This window comes from Bos indicus, chromosome 20 (assembly GCF_029378745.1).
Source record: "Bos indicus isolate NIAB-ARS_2022 breed Sahiwal x Tharparkar chromosome 20, NIAB-ARS_B.indTharparkar_mat_pri_1.0, whole genome shotgun sequence".
Classification (NCBI taxonomy): domain Eukaryota; kingdom Metazoa; phylum Chordata; class Mammalia; order Artiodactyla; family Bovidae; genus Bos; species Bos indicus.
The window spans coordinates 58553412-58572543 of record NC_091779.1 but is presented as its reverse complement, the minus strand read 5'-3'; the positions used below and the strand labels follow the sequence as shown (position 1 = coordinate 58572543).

At 49.6% G+C, this 19132-nt stretch overlaps 1 protein-coding gene across 4 annotated transcripts in view; it reads left to right on the top strand.

Moving 5' to 3' along the window:
- The window catches only part of TRIO (trio Rho guanine nucleotide exchange factor), a 361479-nt gene that overhangs the window by 204647 nt on the left and 137700 nt on the right, over window positions 1–19132 (top strand). For all 4 annotated transcript variants that reach the window (XM_070774837.1, XM_070774838.1, XM_070774840.1 and 1 more), the window contains exons 12-16: window positions 6568–6737; window positions 8549–8723; window positions 14652–14847; window positions 16017–16183; window positions 18075–18194. In XM_070774837.1, coding sequence (XP_070630938.1) covers window positions 6568–6737; window positions 8549–8723; window positions 14652–14847; window positions 16017–16183; window positions 18075–18194 — 828 coding nt within the window. The remainder of the gene's footprint in view (window positions 1–6567; window positions 6738–8548; window positions 8724–14651; window positions 14848–16016; window positions 16184–18074; window positions 18195–19132) is intronic.

Here is a 19132-nt window from a genome sequence, read left to right as displayed (position 1 = left end):
TCCCTGGTGTCACATTTATAGGGGAGCAGACACTGCGGTCACCGCATCTTTAACCTGACTCCACTAACCTAGTCAGAACTTCTATGTCTATCTGGCACATCTGGAGAGATTACGCATCCAAACCCAGCCAGCCTGAAAACTTGCTTTGTTGTGTTGAGAGCGATTTATCTTGAAAATGGGCAGGTTGCCATAAAGCCAGGACAGGCTTGGTGCTGAAGCAGAAATCATGGGGCTGTATTAAAAGCCCTGGCTGGTGAGGCTGGCAGTGGGGGGCCGGTTAGTGGATGACCTCAGCGGGGCTGGAGGATATTTGCCCTGTAGACCTCTGCCCGCGCATGAAGCCTGCGAGTGGGTGGGTTGGTGCAGAGGACAGGCTTATCAAAGTCTAGACCAGGGTCTGCCAGATATGCCAGATATGTCAGATAAGAAAATAGGTTCTGAGAAGATCCCAGCAAGCGTAAGTCCAGATGTGTCACAGAAATGTCATTCATGGGTTTTAATTTATGAGTCTGCTTTGACTCGGAACAGGCAGGCGACTTCCCCGGAGGTCCACTGCCCACCTTCCAGTGCAGGAGATGTGGGTTCGATCCCTGGTCGGGGAACTAATAAGATCCCCTGGGGAATGAAATGGCAACCCAACCCCTCCCGTGTTCTTGCCTGGAAAATCCCATGGACAGAGGAGCCTGGTGGCTACAGTGCATGGGGTTGCAGAGTCAGACTGCAACTAACACTTACAAGAATAACCAGGTGCTCCTGAAACCCTTCCTCCTCAGTCAGGTGACAGGCATGTGCCCCCAAAAGACCCCATTGCTCATTTCAGACTGAGGAACATGCTGCTTGTAGCTGGAAGAGTTCCGCTTTGATTCAGGCTTCCTCTGCCAGAAACAGAATCGTGTTTTCTGTGTGTGGCAGGCACCCTCTGCAATTCCGCCTGTAAATTGGCATTGAAACCGCCCACTTCTGCTGCTGGCCCTTACAGTTCCCACACGGGCCCTGCACCCCACCCATTCCCACTGGAACCTGAATGATGGTCACAAACAAGCAGGGATGTGGGCACCAGTGGTGGCGGCTTCTGTTCCCGAGGTGCTTGTGGGGGTTGAGCTCTGCCACGCCTTTGTGGTCTTTTCTCTCGATTCCCAAACTGGCTTTGCCTGTTAGGGGAGGCATACGTGGTGAAACGTTCCCATTTCTTAGAGGAGGAAACTGAAGGCAGAGAAGGCCAAGGACTTGCCCAAGGTCGCCTAGGGGATAAGGACCCTCCTCTGATCCTCCAGATGGCCCAGGCTTGTAGCCTTCACCTGGGCGAGGCTGCAGGTGGAGCAGCCCCCAAGTCTCAGGGCTTGCATCTGACCTCTTCACCGACCCAGTTAGAGACTCAGTCCTTGCCTGGGCTCCACACCCCAGTGAGCGCTTCTAGGAGCTTCGCTAATGAAGAAGGGGCTTTTTCAGGAACTTCTTCCCAGCAGAACCTTCGTCCCTTCTTTAGGCTTCACCCAGCACAGTATGCAGGGTGTGGGGAAGGGGCTGGAGTAGGCGGCACACGGGGGTCCGACCCAGCTGGATGCTGGACCCAGGACCAGGCTGTCTCGCATCTTAGCACTGGGTTTTCTCCCAAAAACCCCACCTGTCTTCCTGAACCTGGCCTGCGATCCATGTCTGTACATACCTGCAACCCCATTCTGGGCGGCGTTGACGTTCTCTGCATCGATAACTCAGAGATGGCCTCTAGAGGGCAGCATTGCCTCACTCTGGCTGCCTGGCCATCCGCTGGCTGCAGACAAGGTTCTCTTAGAAGCAGATTCCGACTGCTGAGAACTTGGGTAGACTACAGCTCCTCTCTCACTGTGGGGCAGAGGTTTATTTTTTTATTGTAAATTAGCAGCATGTACAGAAATGCAGTTTTTTCCCCCTTAGGAAATCTGTGGTAGAAAGTTTCACAGGTATCCTAGAGACTCCATTCCTTTATTCAGAGGTTATTTTAGGCATCACAGGTACCACTTTGAAACCTTAAAAATAGACTTTGCCTGAATCATGTTGTATTATTATGATACGTCTCAGTTCATCATCAACTGGCATCAGAAATTACCTCTCTCTGAGACTTTGTCCTCCAAAACGAATTTCCTGTAGGCCCAGAGAGATGAATTCTAAAACGGTAAAGGATCTTTGGGCGTTTCAATTGTGGATTTATGTGTAGCCTGTCCTTCTACCTCGGTTATTTTTCCCTTTTCAACTGTGTGAACCCAGGATGGACCCTGGTGGTCTACTCCACACCTGGGCCCTTCACTGGCCCCACAGCCGGCTGGACGGCGTGGACCCTCCACCCTGGATGCGTGTCGAGAGGTCCAGGGTGTCGAGGGAATAAACTGGTTCTTTCCGGATTGCCGTCAGTCTTTCCCAGCATCAGGGTCTTTTCCAGTGGGTCAGCTCTTCATGTCAGGTGGCTAAAGTGTTGGAGTTTGGGGAGGTCAAAAGATTTAAATGTGGTGCAGTGTTAAATTTACAAGAATAAGTGACCTATTTTGAACAGCTGGTTGGAACTGGGGCGTGTTTTGAAAAATATCCATAGAACGCTTTCAAAAACTGATTCTTATCATCAGAATTTTTCTTGTAAGAATAAAACTATAATAGTGGCTAACATTGACTTATTTTGAAGAAATATATATCATCTTGTTGACTTTTCTCAGTAACTCCCTGAGGGAGGCATTGTTATTACCATGTTCATTTTATGGATGGGAGCTCCAAGACATAGATCCAGGTTAAGTTGCCCAAGTCACACCCTGGGAAATGTTAAGTCAGGATTGGAACTCAAGACAATCTGGCTTCAGGACCCACACATAATTGTTATTCAATATTATGAGAAAAGTGTTTTTATAAATTATTTGTGGCTATAACACTTTTCTGTTGAGATATAACTGACACATACTAGTTTCAGGTATACATCATAATCACTTAATTCTTGTATATATTGTGAAGTCATCACCTTCCCATAAAAGGTTTTTCAGGGGAAATATTAAAGCAAATTAAGAGATTTCTTCTGGTCATAGTGCTTTCATCATTCCTATTATTTATAACTACAGCAACCATGAAATTAAAAGACGCTTACTCCTTGGAAGGAAAGTTATGACCAACCTGGATAGCATATTCAAAAGCAGAGACATTACTTTGCCACCAAAGGTCCGTCTAGTCAAGGCTATGGTTTTTCCAGTGGTCATGTATGGATGTAAGAGTTGGACTGTAAAGAAAGCTGAGCGCCGAAGAATTGATGCTTTTGAACTGTGGTGTTGGAGAAGACTCTTGAGAGTCCCTTGGACTGCAAGGAGATCCAACCAGTCCATTCTAAAGGAGATCAGCCCTGGGTGTTCTTTGGAAGGACTGATACTGAAGCTGAAACACCAATACTTTGACCACCTCATTCGAAGAGTTGACTCATTGGAAAAGACTCTGATGCTGGGAAGGATTGGGGGTAGGAAGAGAAGGGGACGACAGAGGATGAGACGGCTGGATGGCATCACCGACTCAATGGACATGAGTTTGAGTGAACTCCAGGAGTTGGTGATGGACAGGGAGGCCTGGTGTGCTGCAATTCATGGGGTCACAAAGAGTTAGACACGACTGAGCGCCTGAACTGAACTGAACTGAACAGCAACCATGTTCATGAGAATTTAGAAGAAAAAAAAAAAAACTAGAGTATGTTATTCTTTATAGATGGTGCAGAAAATCAGTCCATATTCGGTCTGTCGATGAACAGCTTTTTTCATGTTGAAATCCAGTATCAGTGTGAAGTGTCACCAGGTCTGGGGGCCTCCTTCCTGACACTCGACTGGTTTTGCTCCTGAGCTGGCACTGCTAATAGGTTTGCCCATGTGTGCAGGTTACTTTATCACCCTGGGGCCTCTCTTCTTTAAGATCATAGTGTTGGACCAGCCTCTCTCTGAAATGCCTTTAATTAAAATCCTTGGATTGTATGAAATTTGCTATCTTACGAAAATGAGTAAATAATATGACACAAGTTGACATTTTAACATTTTTAGTAAAATAAACTCTTCGTGGCCCCAAGTACTTGACTAAAAGTAAGTCCTTTGCCAGCACTCCCCTTATTTTTAAATTTAGTTGGCCTATTAAAGAGCCAACTGCCAGTGCTCTGTTTTGAACTAAATGCGTGTTTAGCAACAAAAGAACTCTTACAAGGTTAGCTTGGACTTGCCTTCACTCGTCATTAGGGAATGGCTAATTAAGCTGTAATGAGAACCCACTCATTTCGAATGTCTCCAATTAAAAAGACCAACCACGTCAGGTATCGGTTGAGGGTGTGGCAGGACTGGAGCGCTCGCATACTGCAGCGGGTAGATGCGAAATGAGGCACTTTGGAAAACAGTTTGGCCCACACCTACCATGTGATCCAGCCATTCCACGCCTGGACATGTACCTCCAAGAAAGGGAAGTGCAGGTGCCTGCAGAGGCAGACACCAGGGTGACGCACGCTGGAAACAGCCCAGATGTCATCACCATCTAAGCCGATAAGGTGCGTCATCAGCACAGAATGGAATACCGCTCAATAATGAAAAGGAAAGCCCTGTTGATACACACAGTGGTATGGATAAAGTCTCAACGATGCTGATAAAAGCCAGACCAAAAAAATGAGTACCTACAAGGTGATCCTGTGAATAGAATTTTAGAAAATGGAAGCTAGTCTGTAGTGGCAGAAGGCAGGCTGGTGGCTGTCCGGGAAGGGGGAGCAGAGAGGGAGGAGGGGGTCCCCAGGGCCTCGGGAAGATTCTCGAGGTCAGGGAGCACCCATGTCGCAGCCGCATTGCCCTTCGCACAGACCTGCATGTGTCAGAGCTCATCAAACCGTATAGAGTAAGTGCCCTACATGCGAACCTGTATATACTAAGTCCTCTGCACGCGAACCTCCAAGTTTGGAACTTTCAAAGATGGCATGTGTGCGTTCCATCAGCGTGAGGTGTGAGTGACGTTGCAGCGGGTCCTCCGTCTCCCATTGCTGACGATCCTTCAGCTCTACCATCTCCTACCTCCTCTCCCTCCCCTGGTCAGTGACTCTTCTTGCCTGTTCACTCGATGCCAGCCCGTGTACCAGCTGTTGAACTGTTACCACCGTACCTTCCGTGGTACTGTACTTCAAGATTAAAATGTGTTCTTTTTTAATTATTTGTGTGAAAAGTATTACAAACCTTTTACAGTACAGGGCTGTATAGCTGGTTGTGTTAGTTCGGTACCTAGGCTAACTTTGTTGGACTTAGAAACAAATTGGACGTACGAACATGTTCTCAGAGCAGAACTCATTCGTATGTAGCAAACTTCCTGTATTTTAAACTTCTGCGGTTTCTTGTGTGTCAGTGAGGCCTCAGTAAAGCTGTGGTGCTCTCTCTGCCAAGAGGCCTACGTGGCAGGGCAGGGTAGGGGCAAGCCTCTCCCCGCTACCCAGCCAGCCATCTGTAAGGGACTCATAAGACACCTACCTCTAGCCACCCAGGCGGTGCTAGTGGTATAAAACCCGCCTGCCAGTTCAGGAGACGTAAGAGACTCTGGTTCTATCCCTCCCTGGGTCAGAAAGGTCCCCTGAAGGAGGGCACAGCAACCCTCTCCAGTGTTCTTGCCTGGAGAACCCCATGGACAGAGGAGCCTGGTGGGCTACAGTCCTAAGGGGCAAAGAGTCGGACACGACTGAAGCGACTTAGCACAAGACGCCGGAGGTGACTGTTCCATCCCCAGGGAAGCAGGGAGCATTTTCTCTGCACACACAAACCACTTCCAAGCCACCAGAGCCCGCTCCATTTAATTAATTGTCTTTGCTGCTCACTGACCAGGGATTTGGAGGAGGCAGTAGGCTTCCTGGGAGCGGGCAAGATACTGTGTCCCCGCCAGTCTGGGAGCCACTCTTGTCCCGAGTTATCTTTACCCGCCTGGGTCCATGGACACCTTGTTGGTGGTCCTGGCCATGACAGTGACCACACGTTTGCAGCCTGCACGCCTCTCGTGAGCTGTGGCCAGGTTGGCCGTGGCCTGGGCTGGGAGCGGGAACCTGGCACAGTCGAATCCGAATCTCCTGCCGGGTGTGGAGATGGGTTGATTGCAGCACGCTGGGCTCTTCCTTCTTTTCTGAGGGATGTAGAGCCCCCCTGTCTGAACTGCAGCTTAATAGCAATAATGCTATTTGTAATGCTCTGGCTAAAAGTAAAGCCATCTGTGTGCTAAATAAGAGTCAGAAGGCACGTGGAAGGATGCCGGTTCCATTTAGCAGAGGTTCTGCCATCAGTGGGTCTTTTCCATTTCCTCTTGCTCGTGGCTCTGTCGGGAGGGACTGGCAGAGTCGCTGCCCACCCCCCGCCCTTCCTTTCTCCTCTTTGTGACAGTCCTCCCCCCCCACCCCCCCGGGCTTGCTGCCTATTTGTTTTTTCACCTCGCGTCCTGCTCTGTGTTCCGCTGGCCAGCCGTGTGGGGTGCCTCCCCCGCCACCCGCCTCCCTTCCGGCTCCCTGGGAGCAGCTGCCTGCGGTCCCCTCCCCCGGGCCGCAGGACAGGGCCCCTCATGGCGCTGTCCCCGCAGCTGTGGACATGGCTGGAGGAGCTGCAGAAGGAGCTGCTGGACGACGTGTACGCCGAGTCCGTGGAGGCCGTGCAGGACCTCAGCAAGCGCTTCGGCCAGCAGCAGCAGACCACCCTGCAGGTGACTGTGAACGTCATCAAGGAAGGCGAGGACCTGATCCAGCAGCTGAGGTGGGCTGGCCCCGTCCCTGCCCACCCATCCCTGCGCCCATCCCAGCCCCCTGCCCCAGCCCCTCTGTCCCTACACCCCCGTCCCTGCCCCCATCCCAGCCCCCTGCCCCAGCCCCCGTCCCTACCCCTCATCCCTGTATCCAATCCCTGCCCCCATCCCTGCCCCTGTCTCAGTCCCTCTGTCCCTACACCCCCGTCCCAGCCCCCCGTCCCTGTCCCCATCCCTGCACCCATCCCAGCCCCCTGCCCCAGCCCCTCTGTCCCTACACCCCCGTCCCAGCCCCCCATCCCTGCGCCCATCCCAGCCCCCTGCCCCAGCCCCTCTGTCCCTACACCCCCGTCCCAGCCCACCATCCCTGTTTCCCATCCCTGCCCCCTGCCCCAGCCCCCTGTCCCTACCCCTCGTCCCTGTCTTCTATCCCTGCCCCTGTCCCAGTCCCCTGCCTCTACCCACCCCCCGGTCCCAGTTCTCCCATCCTAGCCCCTCTGTCTCTACCCCCACCCCTGTCTCAGCACCCTATCCCAGCCCCCCAGTGCTCTGAGGTCTGCGGGGCACTCTTACCCGCTCTGCTTTTTTGAACCATTTACTATAACTCTGTCCAACTAGGTAGAAAATGAATAACATCCATGCAGAGGAGACTTAACATGTCTCTCCTTTCTTTTTTTTTCCTCCTTCGGTTTTCTTTCACTCTTTTTACGATTTTTCTCTTTATGGCATTGACTAATAAATTCCCCTGGTGTCTCAGACAGTAAGAATCTGTCTGCAATGCAAGAGACCTGGGTTTGATCCCTGGGTTGGGAAGATCCTCTAGAGGAAGAAATGGCAACCCACTCCAGTATCCTTGCCTGGAGAATCCCATGAATAGAGGAGTCTGGCGGGCTACAGTCCATGGGGTCTCAAAGAGTCAGACACGACTGAGCAACCAACACACACGATAAACTTTCTCAGAATTCAGATCTTATTAATATTTCCTTTTAACATCGACCTATTACTGACTGAAATTTCTTTACAAACCAGATGAATTTAAACCTCCCAGGACTGCGTCCTTGGGGCCCAGAGCATGCTGGTTTTCTAGAGTGTGGTAGGCGTCCCTCCCCTGCAAGTCCAGGCTCAGGCAGGCCTGGCCTCTGGTGACACTCAGGTGCTGCTTATGCGGGGAAGACAGGAGGCAGGCTGGGGTTGGGCCGCCTTTACGTGGACCCCCTGCTGTATCACTCAGGGTCAGCTTATCTAATAGTCACTGACGTCTTCCCGCGATGCTGGCTTTGCTGAGAGTCAGGCAGTCCTTCCGTGATAAAGGCTCAGTGAGCTGCTTCACACGGAAACACTCACAGCTGACCTGGTGCTGCTCTTTGTAGTAAATTGTTATTGGTCAGTCGCTCAGTTGTGTCTGACTCTTTGCCACCCCATGGAATGCAGCAAGCCAGGCCTCCTTGTCCTTCATCTCCCAGCATTTGCTCAAATTCATGTCCATTGAGTCGGGGACGCCATCCAGCCATCTCGTCCTCTGTAGCAAATAGGAATTCTTTCTTCTCCACTTAATAAGGAAGGGGGCTGAAGCTGAAGCTCCCTGGGATGATTTGTGTGGTGGCTGGCCGCCTGCTTCTGAGATAGGCTATGAGGAGGAGCGGGAGGTGTTCCTCAGCGTGTCCTGGGCCCCGGGGAAGCCTGGGGTGGTTGGGCTGGAGGGGCGGCTTCTTTTCTGAGAGCTGTAGCCCCGCTTCCTGCCGGCTCCTTCCCCCGGCCCAGCCCCCCAGCACCGACAGGGGCTTCCCTTCCAATTCCTGTTTGCACCCCCGCCTCCTCGCAGGGACTCAGCCATCTCCAGCAACAAGACGCCGCACAACAGCTCCATCAGCCACATTGAAACGGTGCTGCAGCAGCTGGACGAGGCCCAGGCGCAGATGGAGGAGCTCTTCCAGGAGCGCAAGATCAAGCTGGAGCTCTTCCTGCAGCTGCGCATCTTCGAGCGGGACGCCATCGATGTGAGTGTCCTGCCCTCGTCCAGCCCCGCCCCCCTCTGAGCCACGCCCTCGCCCACTGCCCACTCCGTCCAGGCCCCACCCTCGCCCACTGTCCCCCTTTCCGTCTGCACCAGGAGGAGGACGAGGAGGGACAGAGTGGCCCCCACCCCAGCTCGGCCCCCGAATCGGGGGCTCGGCCTTGGGGGAGGCAGGTGGGCAGCGGGCAGACACCACACAGAAGGAGAGCAAAGCGAGCGAGCTGTGAGGGTGGCGCCCAGGCAGGGCTTCTGCAGAGAGGGCTACCTTGTGCCCTAGGCTGGTCACCCTGGACCAGGCCCCCGCACAGCTGTCCCCTCGTCCTGGAGGCAGAGGCTCAGGGCAGCGATGGTCCTTCCCACCCTGTCCTCTTCCTGTCCCTCTGAGACTGAGTGCTCCCTGAGCCTGCAGTAATGGTGTTTTATGTCCCAGGAAACACCCTACCCACCCCCGCCCCACCCCACCTTTTTTTTCCCCCACAGAAATGTTCTCAGGCTGCCTGTAATTCTTATCTAAAAATCGACTATTGCACCTTATACGTGACTAGGAGAAAGGACAGGTTTCTTTTCTTCATCAGGAAGAGGCTGTTTCTTGATTTTCTGCCAGGCAAGACTTTATGTTTTTGAACTTGAGGAAGTTCAAGCAGAAGTCATTATCGCTGGATGGCGCTGAAAGTGTGTGAAACAGGATGAAAGGAACCAGAACTCCCTGGTGAGGCTGGCTTTCTGGAGCCTGAGGGCTTTATGAGCTGCTGGCAGGGGCCTGCCTGCTGCATATTCAGGTACCTCCAGGCATCCCAGGTCGCCCATGCCCGCTGGCCAGAGTCTGCAGAGCGGGCTGTCTTGTCACTTGACCTACGTTTAGGACAGAGCTGTGAGGGCAGGGGGGTCCGGACCCCGCATACTGCAGAAGACGGGCGCAGAGCTCCCTCAGCTGAGCAGACCCTCTGCCTGAAGTGGTCCTGGGTCCCTCAGCCCAGCCCCAAGTGGCAGTTTGGTATGTGGGCCCCTCCTTTCGTGGCTGCTTATCTAAACTTCTGTCAGCTTCTTATTACATTAAAGAAAGGCCTTCTTAACTGTTAACCGGTGATGACAAGGAGTTAAACTCTGCCCATGTTGCCTGGTCAAGCCTGCTCAAGGGCTTTGGTCTTGACTTTCCCATCCATATGGAGCCACGGAGAGAAGAGACACACTGGTCTCAGCTCATCGTGTCCAGCCATGGCCATGGTCAGGGTGCAGCACTGGGGGTCTCTGGGTCAGGGAGCAGCATTGGGGGGGTCTCAGGGTCAGAGAGCAGCATTGGGGGGGGTCTCAGGGTCAGGGAGCAATGCTGCATGAACAGAAGAGCCTGCGTAGCTGCCCTCCTCTCTCACCTCCATTTCGCAGAAGTTACTCCTATAAACGTAGCTGCTGCTTAAATAGTTTCAATTAGGGAATACAAAGAAGCAATGAGAAGCACTATTTGAAGTATTCCTTCCAGGATATTTTGGTATTTGAAAAACAAGAAAAAGTTGGCTTTGTTTGTATTAATGCTGCTGCAAAAGGGAGAATTTTATTTTGATTGTGTTTCTTCTTTCATGAAACTCCTGTTTTAAAATGTAGTTGTTTAGTCGCTCAGTCATGTCTGATTCTTTGCGACCCCATGGACTTCGCATGGCCAGATTGCCCTGTCCCTCACCATCTCCTGGAGTTTGCTCAGACTCATGTCCATTGAGTCAGTGATGCCATCCAACCAGCTCATCCTCTGTTGCCCTCTTCTCCTCCTGCCTTCAGTCTTTCCCAGCCTCAGGGTCTTATCTAATTAGTCAATCCTTAGCATTAGGTGGCCAAAGTACTGGAGCTTCAGGGTCAGTCTTTCCACTGAATATTCAGAATTGATTTCCTTTAATATTGACTGATTTGATCTCCTTGCTGTCCAAGGGACTCTCGAGTCTTCTCCAACACCACAGTTCAAAAGCATCAATTCTTCAGCACTCAGCCTTCTATGGTCCAACTCTCATATCCATACATGACAGCTGGAAAAACCATAGCTTTAACTGTATGGGCCTTTGTTGGCAAAATAATTTCTCTGCTTTTTAATATGCTGTCTAGGTTTGTCTTTTCTTCTAAGGAGCAAGCGTCTTTTAATTTCATGGCTGCAGTCACCATCTGCAGTGATTTTGGAACCCAAGAAAATAAAGTCTGTCACTGTTTCCATTGTTTCCACATCTGTTTGCCATGAAGTGATGGTACCGGGTGCCATGATCTTAATTTTTTGAATGTTGAGTGTTAAGCCAGCATTTTCACTCTCCTCTTTCACCTTCATCAAGAGGCTCTTTAGTTCCTCTTCGCTTTCTGCCCTAAGGGTGGTGTAATCTGCATATCTGAGGTTATTGATATTTTCCCCTGCAATCTTAATTCCACCTTGTGCTTGCTTCATCCAGCCCAACATTTTGCATGATGTACTCTGCATATAAGTTAAATAAGCAGGGTGGCACTATACAGCCTTGACGTACTCCTTTCCCAATTTGGAACCAGTCCGTTGTTCCATGTCCAGTTTTAACTGTTGCTTCTTGACCTGCATACAGATTTCTCAGGAGGCAGGTCAGGTGGTCTGGTATTCCCATCTCTTTCTTGAAGAATTTTCCACAGTTTATTGTGATCCACACAGTCAAAGGGTTTAGCATAGTCAGTGAAGCAGAAGTAGATATTTTTCTGGAATTCTCTTGGCTTTTCTATGAACCAGTGGACTTTGGCAATTTGATCTGTGGTTCCTCTGCCTTTTCTAAATCCAGCTTGTATATCTGGAAGTTCTCAGTTCATGAACTGTTGAAGCCTAGCTTGGAGGATTTTGAGCATTATTTTGCTAGCATGTGAGATGAGTGCAACTATATGATAGTTTGAACTTTCTTTGGCATTGCTCTTCTTTGGGATTGGAATGAAAACTGACCTTTTCTGGTCCTGTGGCGAGTGCTGAGTTTTCCAAATTTGCTGGCATATTGAGTGCAGCACTTTCACAGCATTATCTTTCAGGATTTGAAATAGCTCAGCTGGAATTCCATCACCTCCACTAATTTTGTTCGTAGTGGATCAGGAACCAAAAACCTAAAATGTAAATCAGGAACCAAAAGCATGCATTTCCCCCCTACCATAGCCACAGAGTTCTGCATGGCCTCGAACAAAGCCAGCATGCGCAGCCAGGGATAAGTGTTTTCCTAAGCTGAGAAATTAAGCCTACAGTTCAGTCACAGACCAGCTAAAAGAAAGTCTAAAAGCTTTTAAAATGTCATAGCCTGAGAGCCTTCTGTTTCTCTAGAGTAATCCTGAAAATGTGAAAACCTGAGCACGTTAGGCTTTGCTGAGATTTCCTCTCTTGTCTGGGAAAATGCCCCGTCTGACTGCCCATAGCAGGCATGGCGTGGTCTCATGGAAGAAATTCATGGTACCTGGTCAGTGTTTAAAAATCATGGTACCCGGTCAGTGTTTAAAAATCATGGTACCTGGTCAGTGTTTAAAATTCATGGTACCTGGTCAGTGTTTAAAAATCCCCTGTATCACTTGTATTTGAATTGAAATACCCTTTCCATCTCTCAAAAGTGAAGCAGTGTTTCCTATAGTTTAAAATATTGGGATTTCAGTCTTCAGATCGCCCGAATAAAATCTGTTCTGTTGATATGAAAAGAACAGCCAGAGCCTTATGCTAGTATCCTGTGACAGTCACAGAAAACAGCCATAGCTCTCTGTACATTTAGAAGGAAAAGGACTGTCTAAAAATTCAGGAATACATTAAAAAAAAAAAATGGTATCTGAGTTATTTCTTCAAAGAATCCTGTTCAAAAAAGCCTTGCACTTTCTTGAGCTTTGTGTTTGCCACAGGTTTATTTTCTTGACTTGCATGGTGATTAACAAGCCGTAATGCCAAACGTGGAGACAGGAATTTTTTTTTCCCGATGCTCCTTGATCTTGGCCGTCGCCAGGGTTTCCTTGTGCTCAGTGAGTGTTTTTGAATCCTGCTGCTTTTAGCACATTGATCTTTGTTTATTGTCCATTTCTTGAGTGTTTTCTGAGCCTGACGTTGTCTGTGTGAGGCACTGTGGCTGAGTCTGTAACTCATCACCACACCTAATTCTTCTCCCTCAGGGTCAGAAAGCAAACAAACATTAAGAAAGAAAATTTCCCTTAGAATAGAGATCAAGGTTAAAGTTATGGTAATTTTTTTCTTTTAAAAAGTATTTTCCTTGTGACTTCTCGGTTTATGTCTAACTTGGCATTGTTTAAAATTATTAATTTGCAAGTGGATATAATAAGTGAATTAACTTATAAATGAATATATTAATGTAACATACACATACATTATACAGACCCCATAATAAAAGAAGAAATCAGGAAGATTTGGGCAATAGGAATTTGGAGAAGCCTTAAGATTTTTATTCTTTCCCATCTCACAGCTGAATTCTGTGTAAACTCTCACATTCTCAAATTAATTTCACTACCGCTTCTACGGATAAAAGAAATTAGGATCCATGGGAAATGTAAAGATAATATTTGTTCACAAGAAAGTTTTTCCTCTTTTCTGGATTTTATAATTCTGGTCATTATTTTTAAAAAGTATATCACGTAAGTTTTCAGACCTGCATAAAAGTAGCAAAAATAGTACAGCGGCTTTCCAAGTGCTTATCCTCTGAATTCGATGAATTTGCCCATCTTACCAAGTATCCTTTAGATATTGCTGTGCTGTGATGTTTTAGAGGAAAACTCTACCAGCCGGTAGCGTTTCACTCCTAAAGACTTTGTAAGTACCTCTGAAAAGTAGGCCATTTTCTTACATGACCACATCCCAAGCACCGTGCCGGTTTAAGAGTGTTTCTTTGTTACCTGCTAACACTCAGCCTCTGTTCAGCTTTCTACAAGTGCTGCAGAGAGGAGGCACGTGGGGTCTGCTCCTGCATTTGCGGTTAATGTTTTCACCTGGAAGTGTCTCTCTCTGCCCTTCTCTTTTTTTCTGTGTGATGACTCGTTGAAGTAACAAGTATCAAAAGAACCAAGTCCCACATTTTGCCTTTTTTACTTGATTTCTACTAGGCTGTTTAACCCTGTTTCTTGCCTTGGCATTGTCTGTAACCTTACAAGGTGGATGGTGGTGGTAGTTTAGTCACGGAACTCATGTCTGACTCTTACAACCCCATGACCTGTGTAGCCCACCAGGTTCCTCTGCCCATGGGATTTCCTGGACAAGAATACTAGAGTGGGTTGCCATTTCCTTCTCCAAAGAAGGTAGATGGAAAGACCCGATCAGATTCGGGTTCCTTTTGGTTCCCAAGGCTCCACAGCTGACCCCACTTGGCTCTTCCACAAGGCGGCCTGTGTCCTGTCTGGTCCCCCTTCTTCAGGGATGCTGCGGGTAGTCTGCAATCCCAGGAGGTGCCCCATCAGCCTCTCTCTGATAGTCCATTAGGTGCTGATGACCTTGACCTGAATAGGTGTTTTACTAGGATTTTTTGTTAGAAAGAAGTTTTCTAATTTTATTATTTCTACACCTAATAGCTAGATTTAACCATAAAGAGGAACTTTTCCTCATCATTTTGTGCTTGAATAATTAGTTTTCTCCTTTAAGAACCAATTTTGAGGATAAAGCTTGATTCCTTTTAATCAGAACCAAAGAGCTTTTCATTAACTTTTTGGGTTTCAGCTCTTCTCGTCTAACGTCACTGGGAATTAATGGGCTTTTTTATAGTCAGTTAATTTGATTCAGTTGTGGTCATTTTTTAGGGTCTAACTGTCCTGTCTTTGGCCAGCAGGAGCCCCATCCACTGGCTTCTGTGTCCTTCTGACGCAGTCTCATCCATCTCTTCCTCCCTGACTCGGCCCTGAGAGGTGTCACAGCAGGTTTTCATTCTTCACGTCTTGGTCCTAAGCAGATAATTTCCCTTGTCAGATCATCTCAGACCTGGAGTCTTGGAACGATGAGCTTTCTCAGCAGATGAACGACTTCGACACGGAGGACCTCACGATCGCGGAGCAGCGCCTGCAGCACCACGCGGACAAGGCCCTGACCATGAACAACCTGACCTTCGACGTCATCCACCAGGGGCAGGACCTGCTGCAGTACGTCAACGAGGTGCAGGCCTCCGGTGAGCAGCATGGCCCGCCCGTGTCGGCTGGGGCTCCTCTCAGGGCGACGGCTCTGCGGGCCGCTCGCCCTGGGATTCAGGTGTTCCACCTGCTCTCTGAATGGAAACGTGCACTTGCTTTCACCCACGTAAAAGTGATGTTAGTCATTCAGTCGTGTCCGACTCTTTGCGACACTATGGACTGTAGCCCTCCAGGCTGCTTCTGTCCATGGGGATTCTTCCGGCAAGAATACTGGAGTGGGTAGCCTTTCCCTTCTCCAGGGGATCTTCCCAACCCAGGGACTGAACCCCAGTCTCCTACATTGCAGGCAGTTTCTTTACCATGTGAGCCACCAGGGAAGCCCTCACCCACATGATATGGTCACATTTAACATTATGACTAGTGTACTTCCCCCTAATATTCTTTCATGTTATTTCAAGTGGCATGAAGTTTTGTTTTACAAATGATTTATTGTTTTATCTCCATGAATGAAAAGTAAACCCCAAGAAAATATTTTCATGTCCTTTGTTTTTTTTTTCTTAGTTTACATTTTACCAGCAGATGTCACTGTAGGCTCAAAACCGTGGAGGGGACTGTAGTGTTAGAAATTTAGCAGCAACTGCATACTGCATTACTCCTGTTACCCAAGTCAGATTCTGTGCTTTCTCAAGAGTTGAACGGATATGTGGTGGATACCAAAAATAAGCCAAAGTTCGCTCGTTTATAAAGGACTTCTCACTTTGATCAGATATCAGTATAGGAGGAAAAGCAGATAGATAGGTAATGAGTTTGGTTTGATTGTGCTTAGTCGCTCAGTCGTGTCCAGCTCTGCAGCCCCATGGACTGTAGCCCACCAGGCTCCTCTGTCCGTGGGGTTCTCCAGGCAAGAATACTGGAGTGGGTTGTCATGCCCTCCTCCTGGGAATCTTTCCAACCCAGATCTCCCGCGTTGGTTTGATTAGCTGTTCCTTAAATTTGGCTTTGGACCCCATCACGCTCATCCTCTGAGACACACTTGTGTGCTCGGAGGTGCACATAAACCGCCTCTGCTGGCTTCAGCCTTCCCAGTCACGGCTTGGCCCCCGCCGGGTAGGTAGGTCAGGTTCCAGGTGCAGCGTGTGCATCATGCACCCGTTAAGAACAGGTTGAAGCGCTGGTTGAACTCAGGGCGTCCCTTCAACGTCCACAGGTGTGGAGCTGCTTTGCGACAGAGATGTGGACATGGCCACGCGGGTCCAGGACCTCCTGGAGTTTCTGCACGAGAAGCAGCAGGAACTGGACCTTGCAGCTGAGCAGCACCGGAAGCACCTGGAGCAGTGCGTGCAGCTGCGCCACCTGCAGGCCGAGGTCAAGCAGGTAAAGGAACGGCCGGAGGTCCGAGCCAGGCCCACAGGGACCGTGTGCGAGCACTGGGAAAGGGTGGCCCTACATCACAGCCCTCCTGATGTAAGGGTAGAGCACACCCCCTGACGCAGCTGCAGCTAGCTGGAACAGCCAGTGCCCGGGCAGCCGTGCGCTTACTGCTCTAGTAGAAAAGCCTTCGCCACCCGGCAGGCCGATCACTTACGAGTCACCTCCACTTCGCTTGTTTTGTCATTGGTAATCTCTTGCCTGAAACTCTGAACATGGTGCTTCCTGGGCTGAATAAATATATGATTTTTTTTTTCCCTCCCCAAATAAGCTATTATCAGTCTGCCCCAGACCACAGGCTCTCTATGGCTGGGGTCTTCTTGTTTTGTCAGAACTCTATACTGCCACCTCCCAGATAGCATGGCAAAATAAAAATGAACATCTGGAACAGATTGGTTTCAGCTCAGTGCCTGTGGGATTCCATGCCTGTGTGTATTAAGCATGTCCGTGACACTTTACCTCATGAGCCAGGGAAGCCATGGAAGTATGGATTCCCAGGATTCTGGTAGATGCACAGAAAAACACAGGTTAAGTTTGATCAGAGGGGACTTAGTGGTTGCCAAATGGCTGCCAAATGGCCGTTGTAGCCCCAGCCATCACCTCCACATTCCAGGCATCAGGAAGGGAAAAGCATAACAAGAAAGCAGCAGCACCTGGATCAGTAAAGAAACATGTTCCCCAAATGCTCCCCAAAGCTCCTGCTTTGGTCTCAGTGGCTGAAATTACATCATACCTGTAGCAAGCTGTCATCATAGCTGAGAAGTGGCTTTATCTTAAGCTCTTTTCCCCAAGTTGGGATTTTTCTGAATAAAAGCGATGAGGAAAGTAGGTATTGGGTAGGTAACCAACCATTTCTGCTATAAGCGACTGTCCTGATTGACCTTCCACACTCCCCGTGGCTTCCACAGTCAGAACTGACTTCTGGTTCCGTGATGGAAACTGGTGGTGTGGTCCTGATTTTCAGTGGACAGCAGAGTTCATCCTTTGGCTCCTGTGCTGTCTCAGCACTGACGCTAATGTGGAGGATACGTTAGTGAGATCAAGGAGCTTATCAAGCAGTTTGGTTATTCTGCATGTTCCTCATGCCCTAAAGGAGTGAAAGATGCATGTATTTTTTATTATCAGGAAGTTCTTTGCAGTAGTAGGTTTTCTACCATGTGATTCTCAGTCTGTTTTGACCCATGGACTAATGATCACTCTTCTGGATGCTCAACCTTTTTCAGTTCTCACTTGAAACTAAACATGACAGAATTAATTTTACTTTTAGTTTTTAAAGTTAAGGTTTTATATATGTTTGTGCGTGTGTGTGTAAAATTTTGTTTTTTTATTTTTGGTTGTGCCCCGTTCTTCCTTGCTGCCTGGGCTTTTCTCGAGTTGTGGCGAGTGGAGGCTACTCTCTAGCTGCGGTGTGCAGGCTTCTTATTGCAGTGGCTTGTCTCGTGGAGCACAGGCTGTTGGACGCGCTGGCCTCAGTGGTTGCCGCCCCCAGGCTCTAGAGCACAGGCTCAGTCATTGCGGTGCACGGGCTTAGTTGCTCCAAGGCTTGTGGGATCTTCCCGGACCAGGGAAGGAACCCGTGTGTCTCCTACACTGGTAGGCAGATTCTTTACCCCTGAGCCACCAGGGAGGCCCCAGAATTAATTTCAAAATGCAGCACTTAACGCTCAGATCGCACGGAAGGGAAGCAGGCAGTTGCCGGTAGGGTCACAAGGAAGTCAGTGCTCCGTGGCCAACAGGAGCCGCTTGACTGTTCAGCCCTCGGGCCGCGTCACCGCTGCACCGTGCCCGGACGCCCCGGGAGGGGCCGCTGCTGGGAGTCCCCTGTGTTGTGTTCTAGGTGCTGGGCTGGATCCGCAATGGAGAGTCCATGCTGAACGCCGGGCTCATCGCGGCCAGCTCGCTGCAGGAGGCAGAGCAGCTGCAGAGGGAGCACGAGCAGTTCCAGCACGCCATCGAGGTAGGGACCCTGGAGCCCTCGGATCCCGGCCCCTCCGGCCTCAGGGCCAGCCCGCTAGGCCCCGTCCTGCGGCCCCGACCCTGGGCCCAAGACAGCCATGCCTACAAACCTGCAGTTAGCGTATCACAGGAGCAGGTAGTCCAGCAAGTGCTGGATGTGCCCATGCCGCCAGTGTGACCTCACCACAAGGGTCCTGGAGGCTGAAGGGTGCCTCTTGCCGACCCCCTGCTGTCCCGTGGCTGGCAGGCCCCTGGCAGGAACACCTTGGCATCAGGGCGCCCAAGCTGGGGTCTTCGCTGAGGTTCCATCCATTTTGCTGGTCTCAGAGGCACAGCCCACTGCTGTGTAACCAGTCTTGACAGAGCAGGGCGTGTGCTGGGGGTGGGTTATTTTCATAGATCCAATGGATTTTCATAGATCCGTTGTCTGGCACGGACCTCCAGAGAGCACAGTTGGTTCATTCTTGGCTTTTTTTTTAACTGTGTCTCTCTCTTTTTTTTTTTTAAATCAATAGTTCTTGAAAACCTGACTTGTCCAAAGTATAAGGTCCAAGTGAAATAAAGAATGTTCACTTAGGCCACCTTTTTCTCCACTCGTTCATTTGCCTCTGGCTGCTCTTATGAGAAGGATCAATAGGCACAATACACTCGGAACATTTCAGCAGCTTTTTTTTTTTTAGAATATTGGCCGCTAAGGGTTTTTCCTACTATTTCTGAAAAGTTGAAAACCCTGCAGCCGAGACCCATGCTGGAAAATTCCTAAGGCATTTATTTCATCCTTCACTGGGCAAACACAAACAGTTGTGGGTCGGCATAAGGACTCCTTTCACTAACCTGCCAGCCGTGTTTTTCCGAGTGTCCTAATGAAATCGTGTTAACTGGAGTTGTTGTTTCCATGAAAGCAAGCAGACCTGAAGAAGCCGCAGCCTTCCCCGTGTG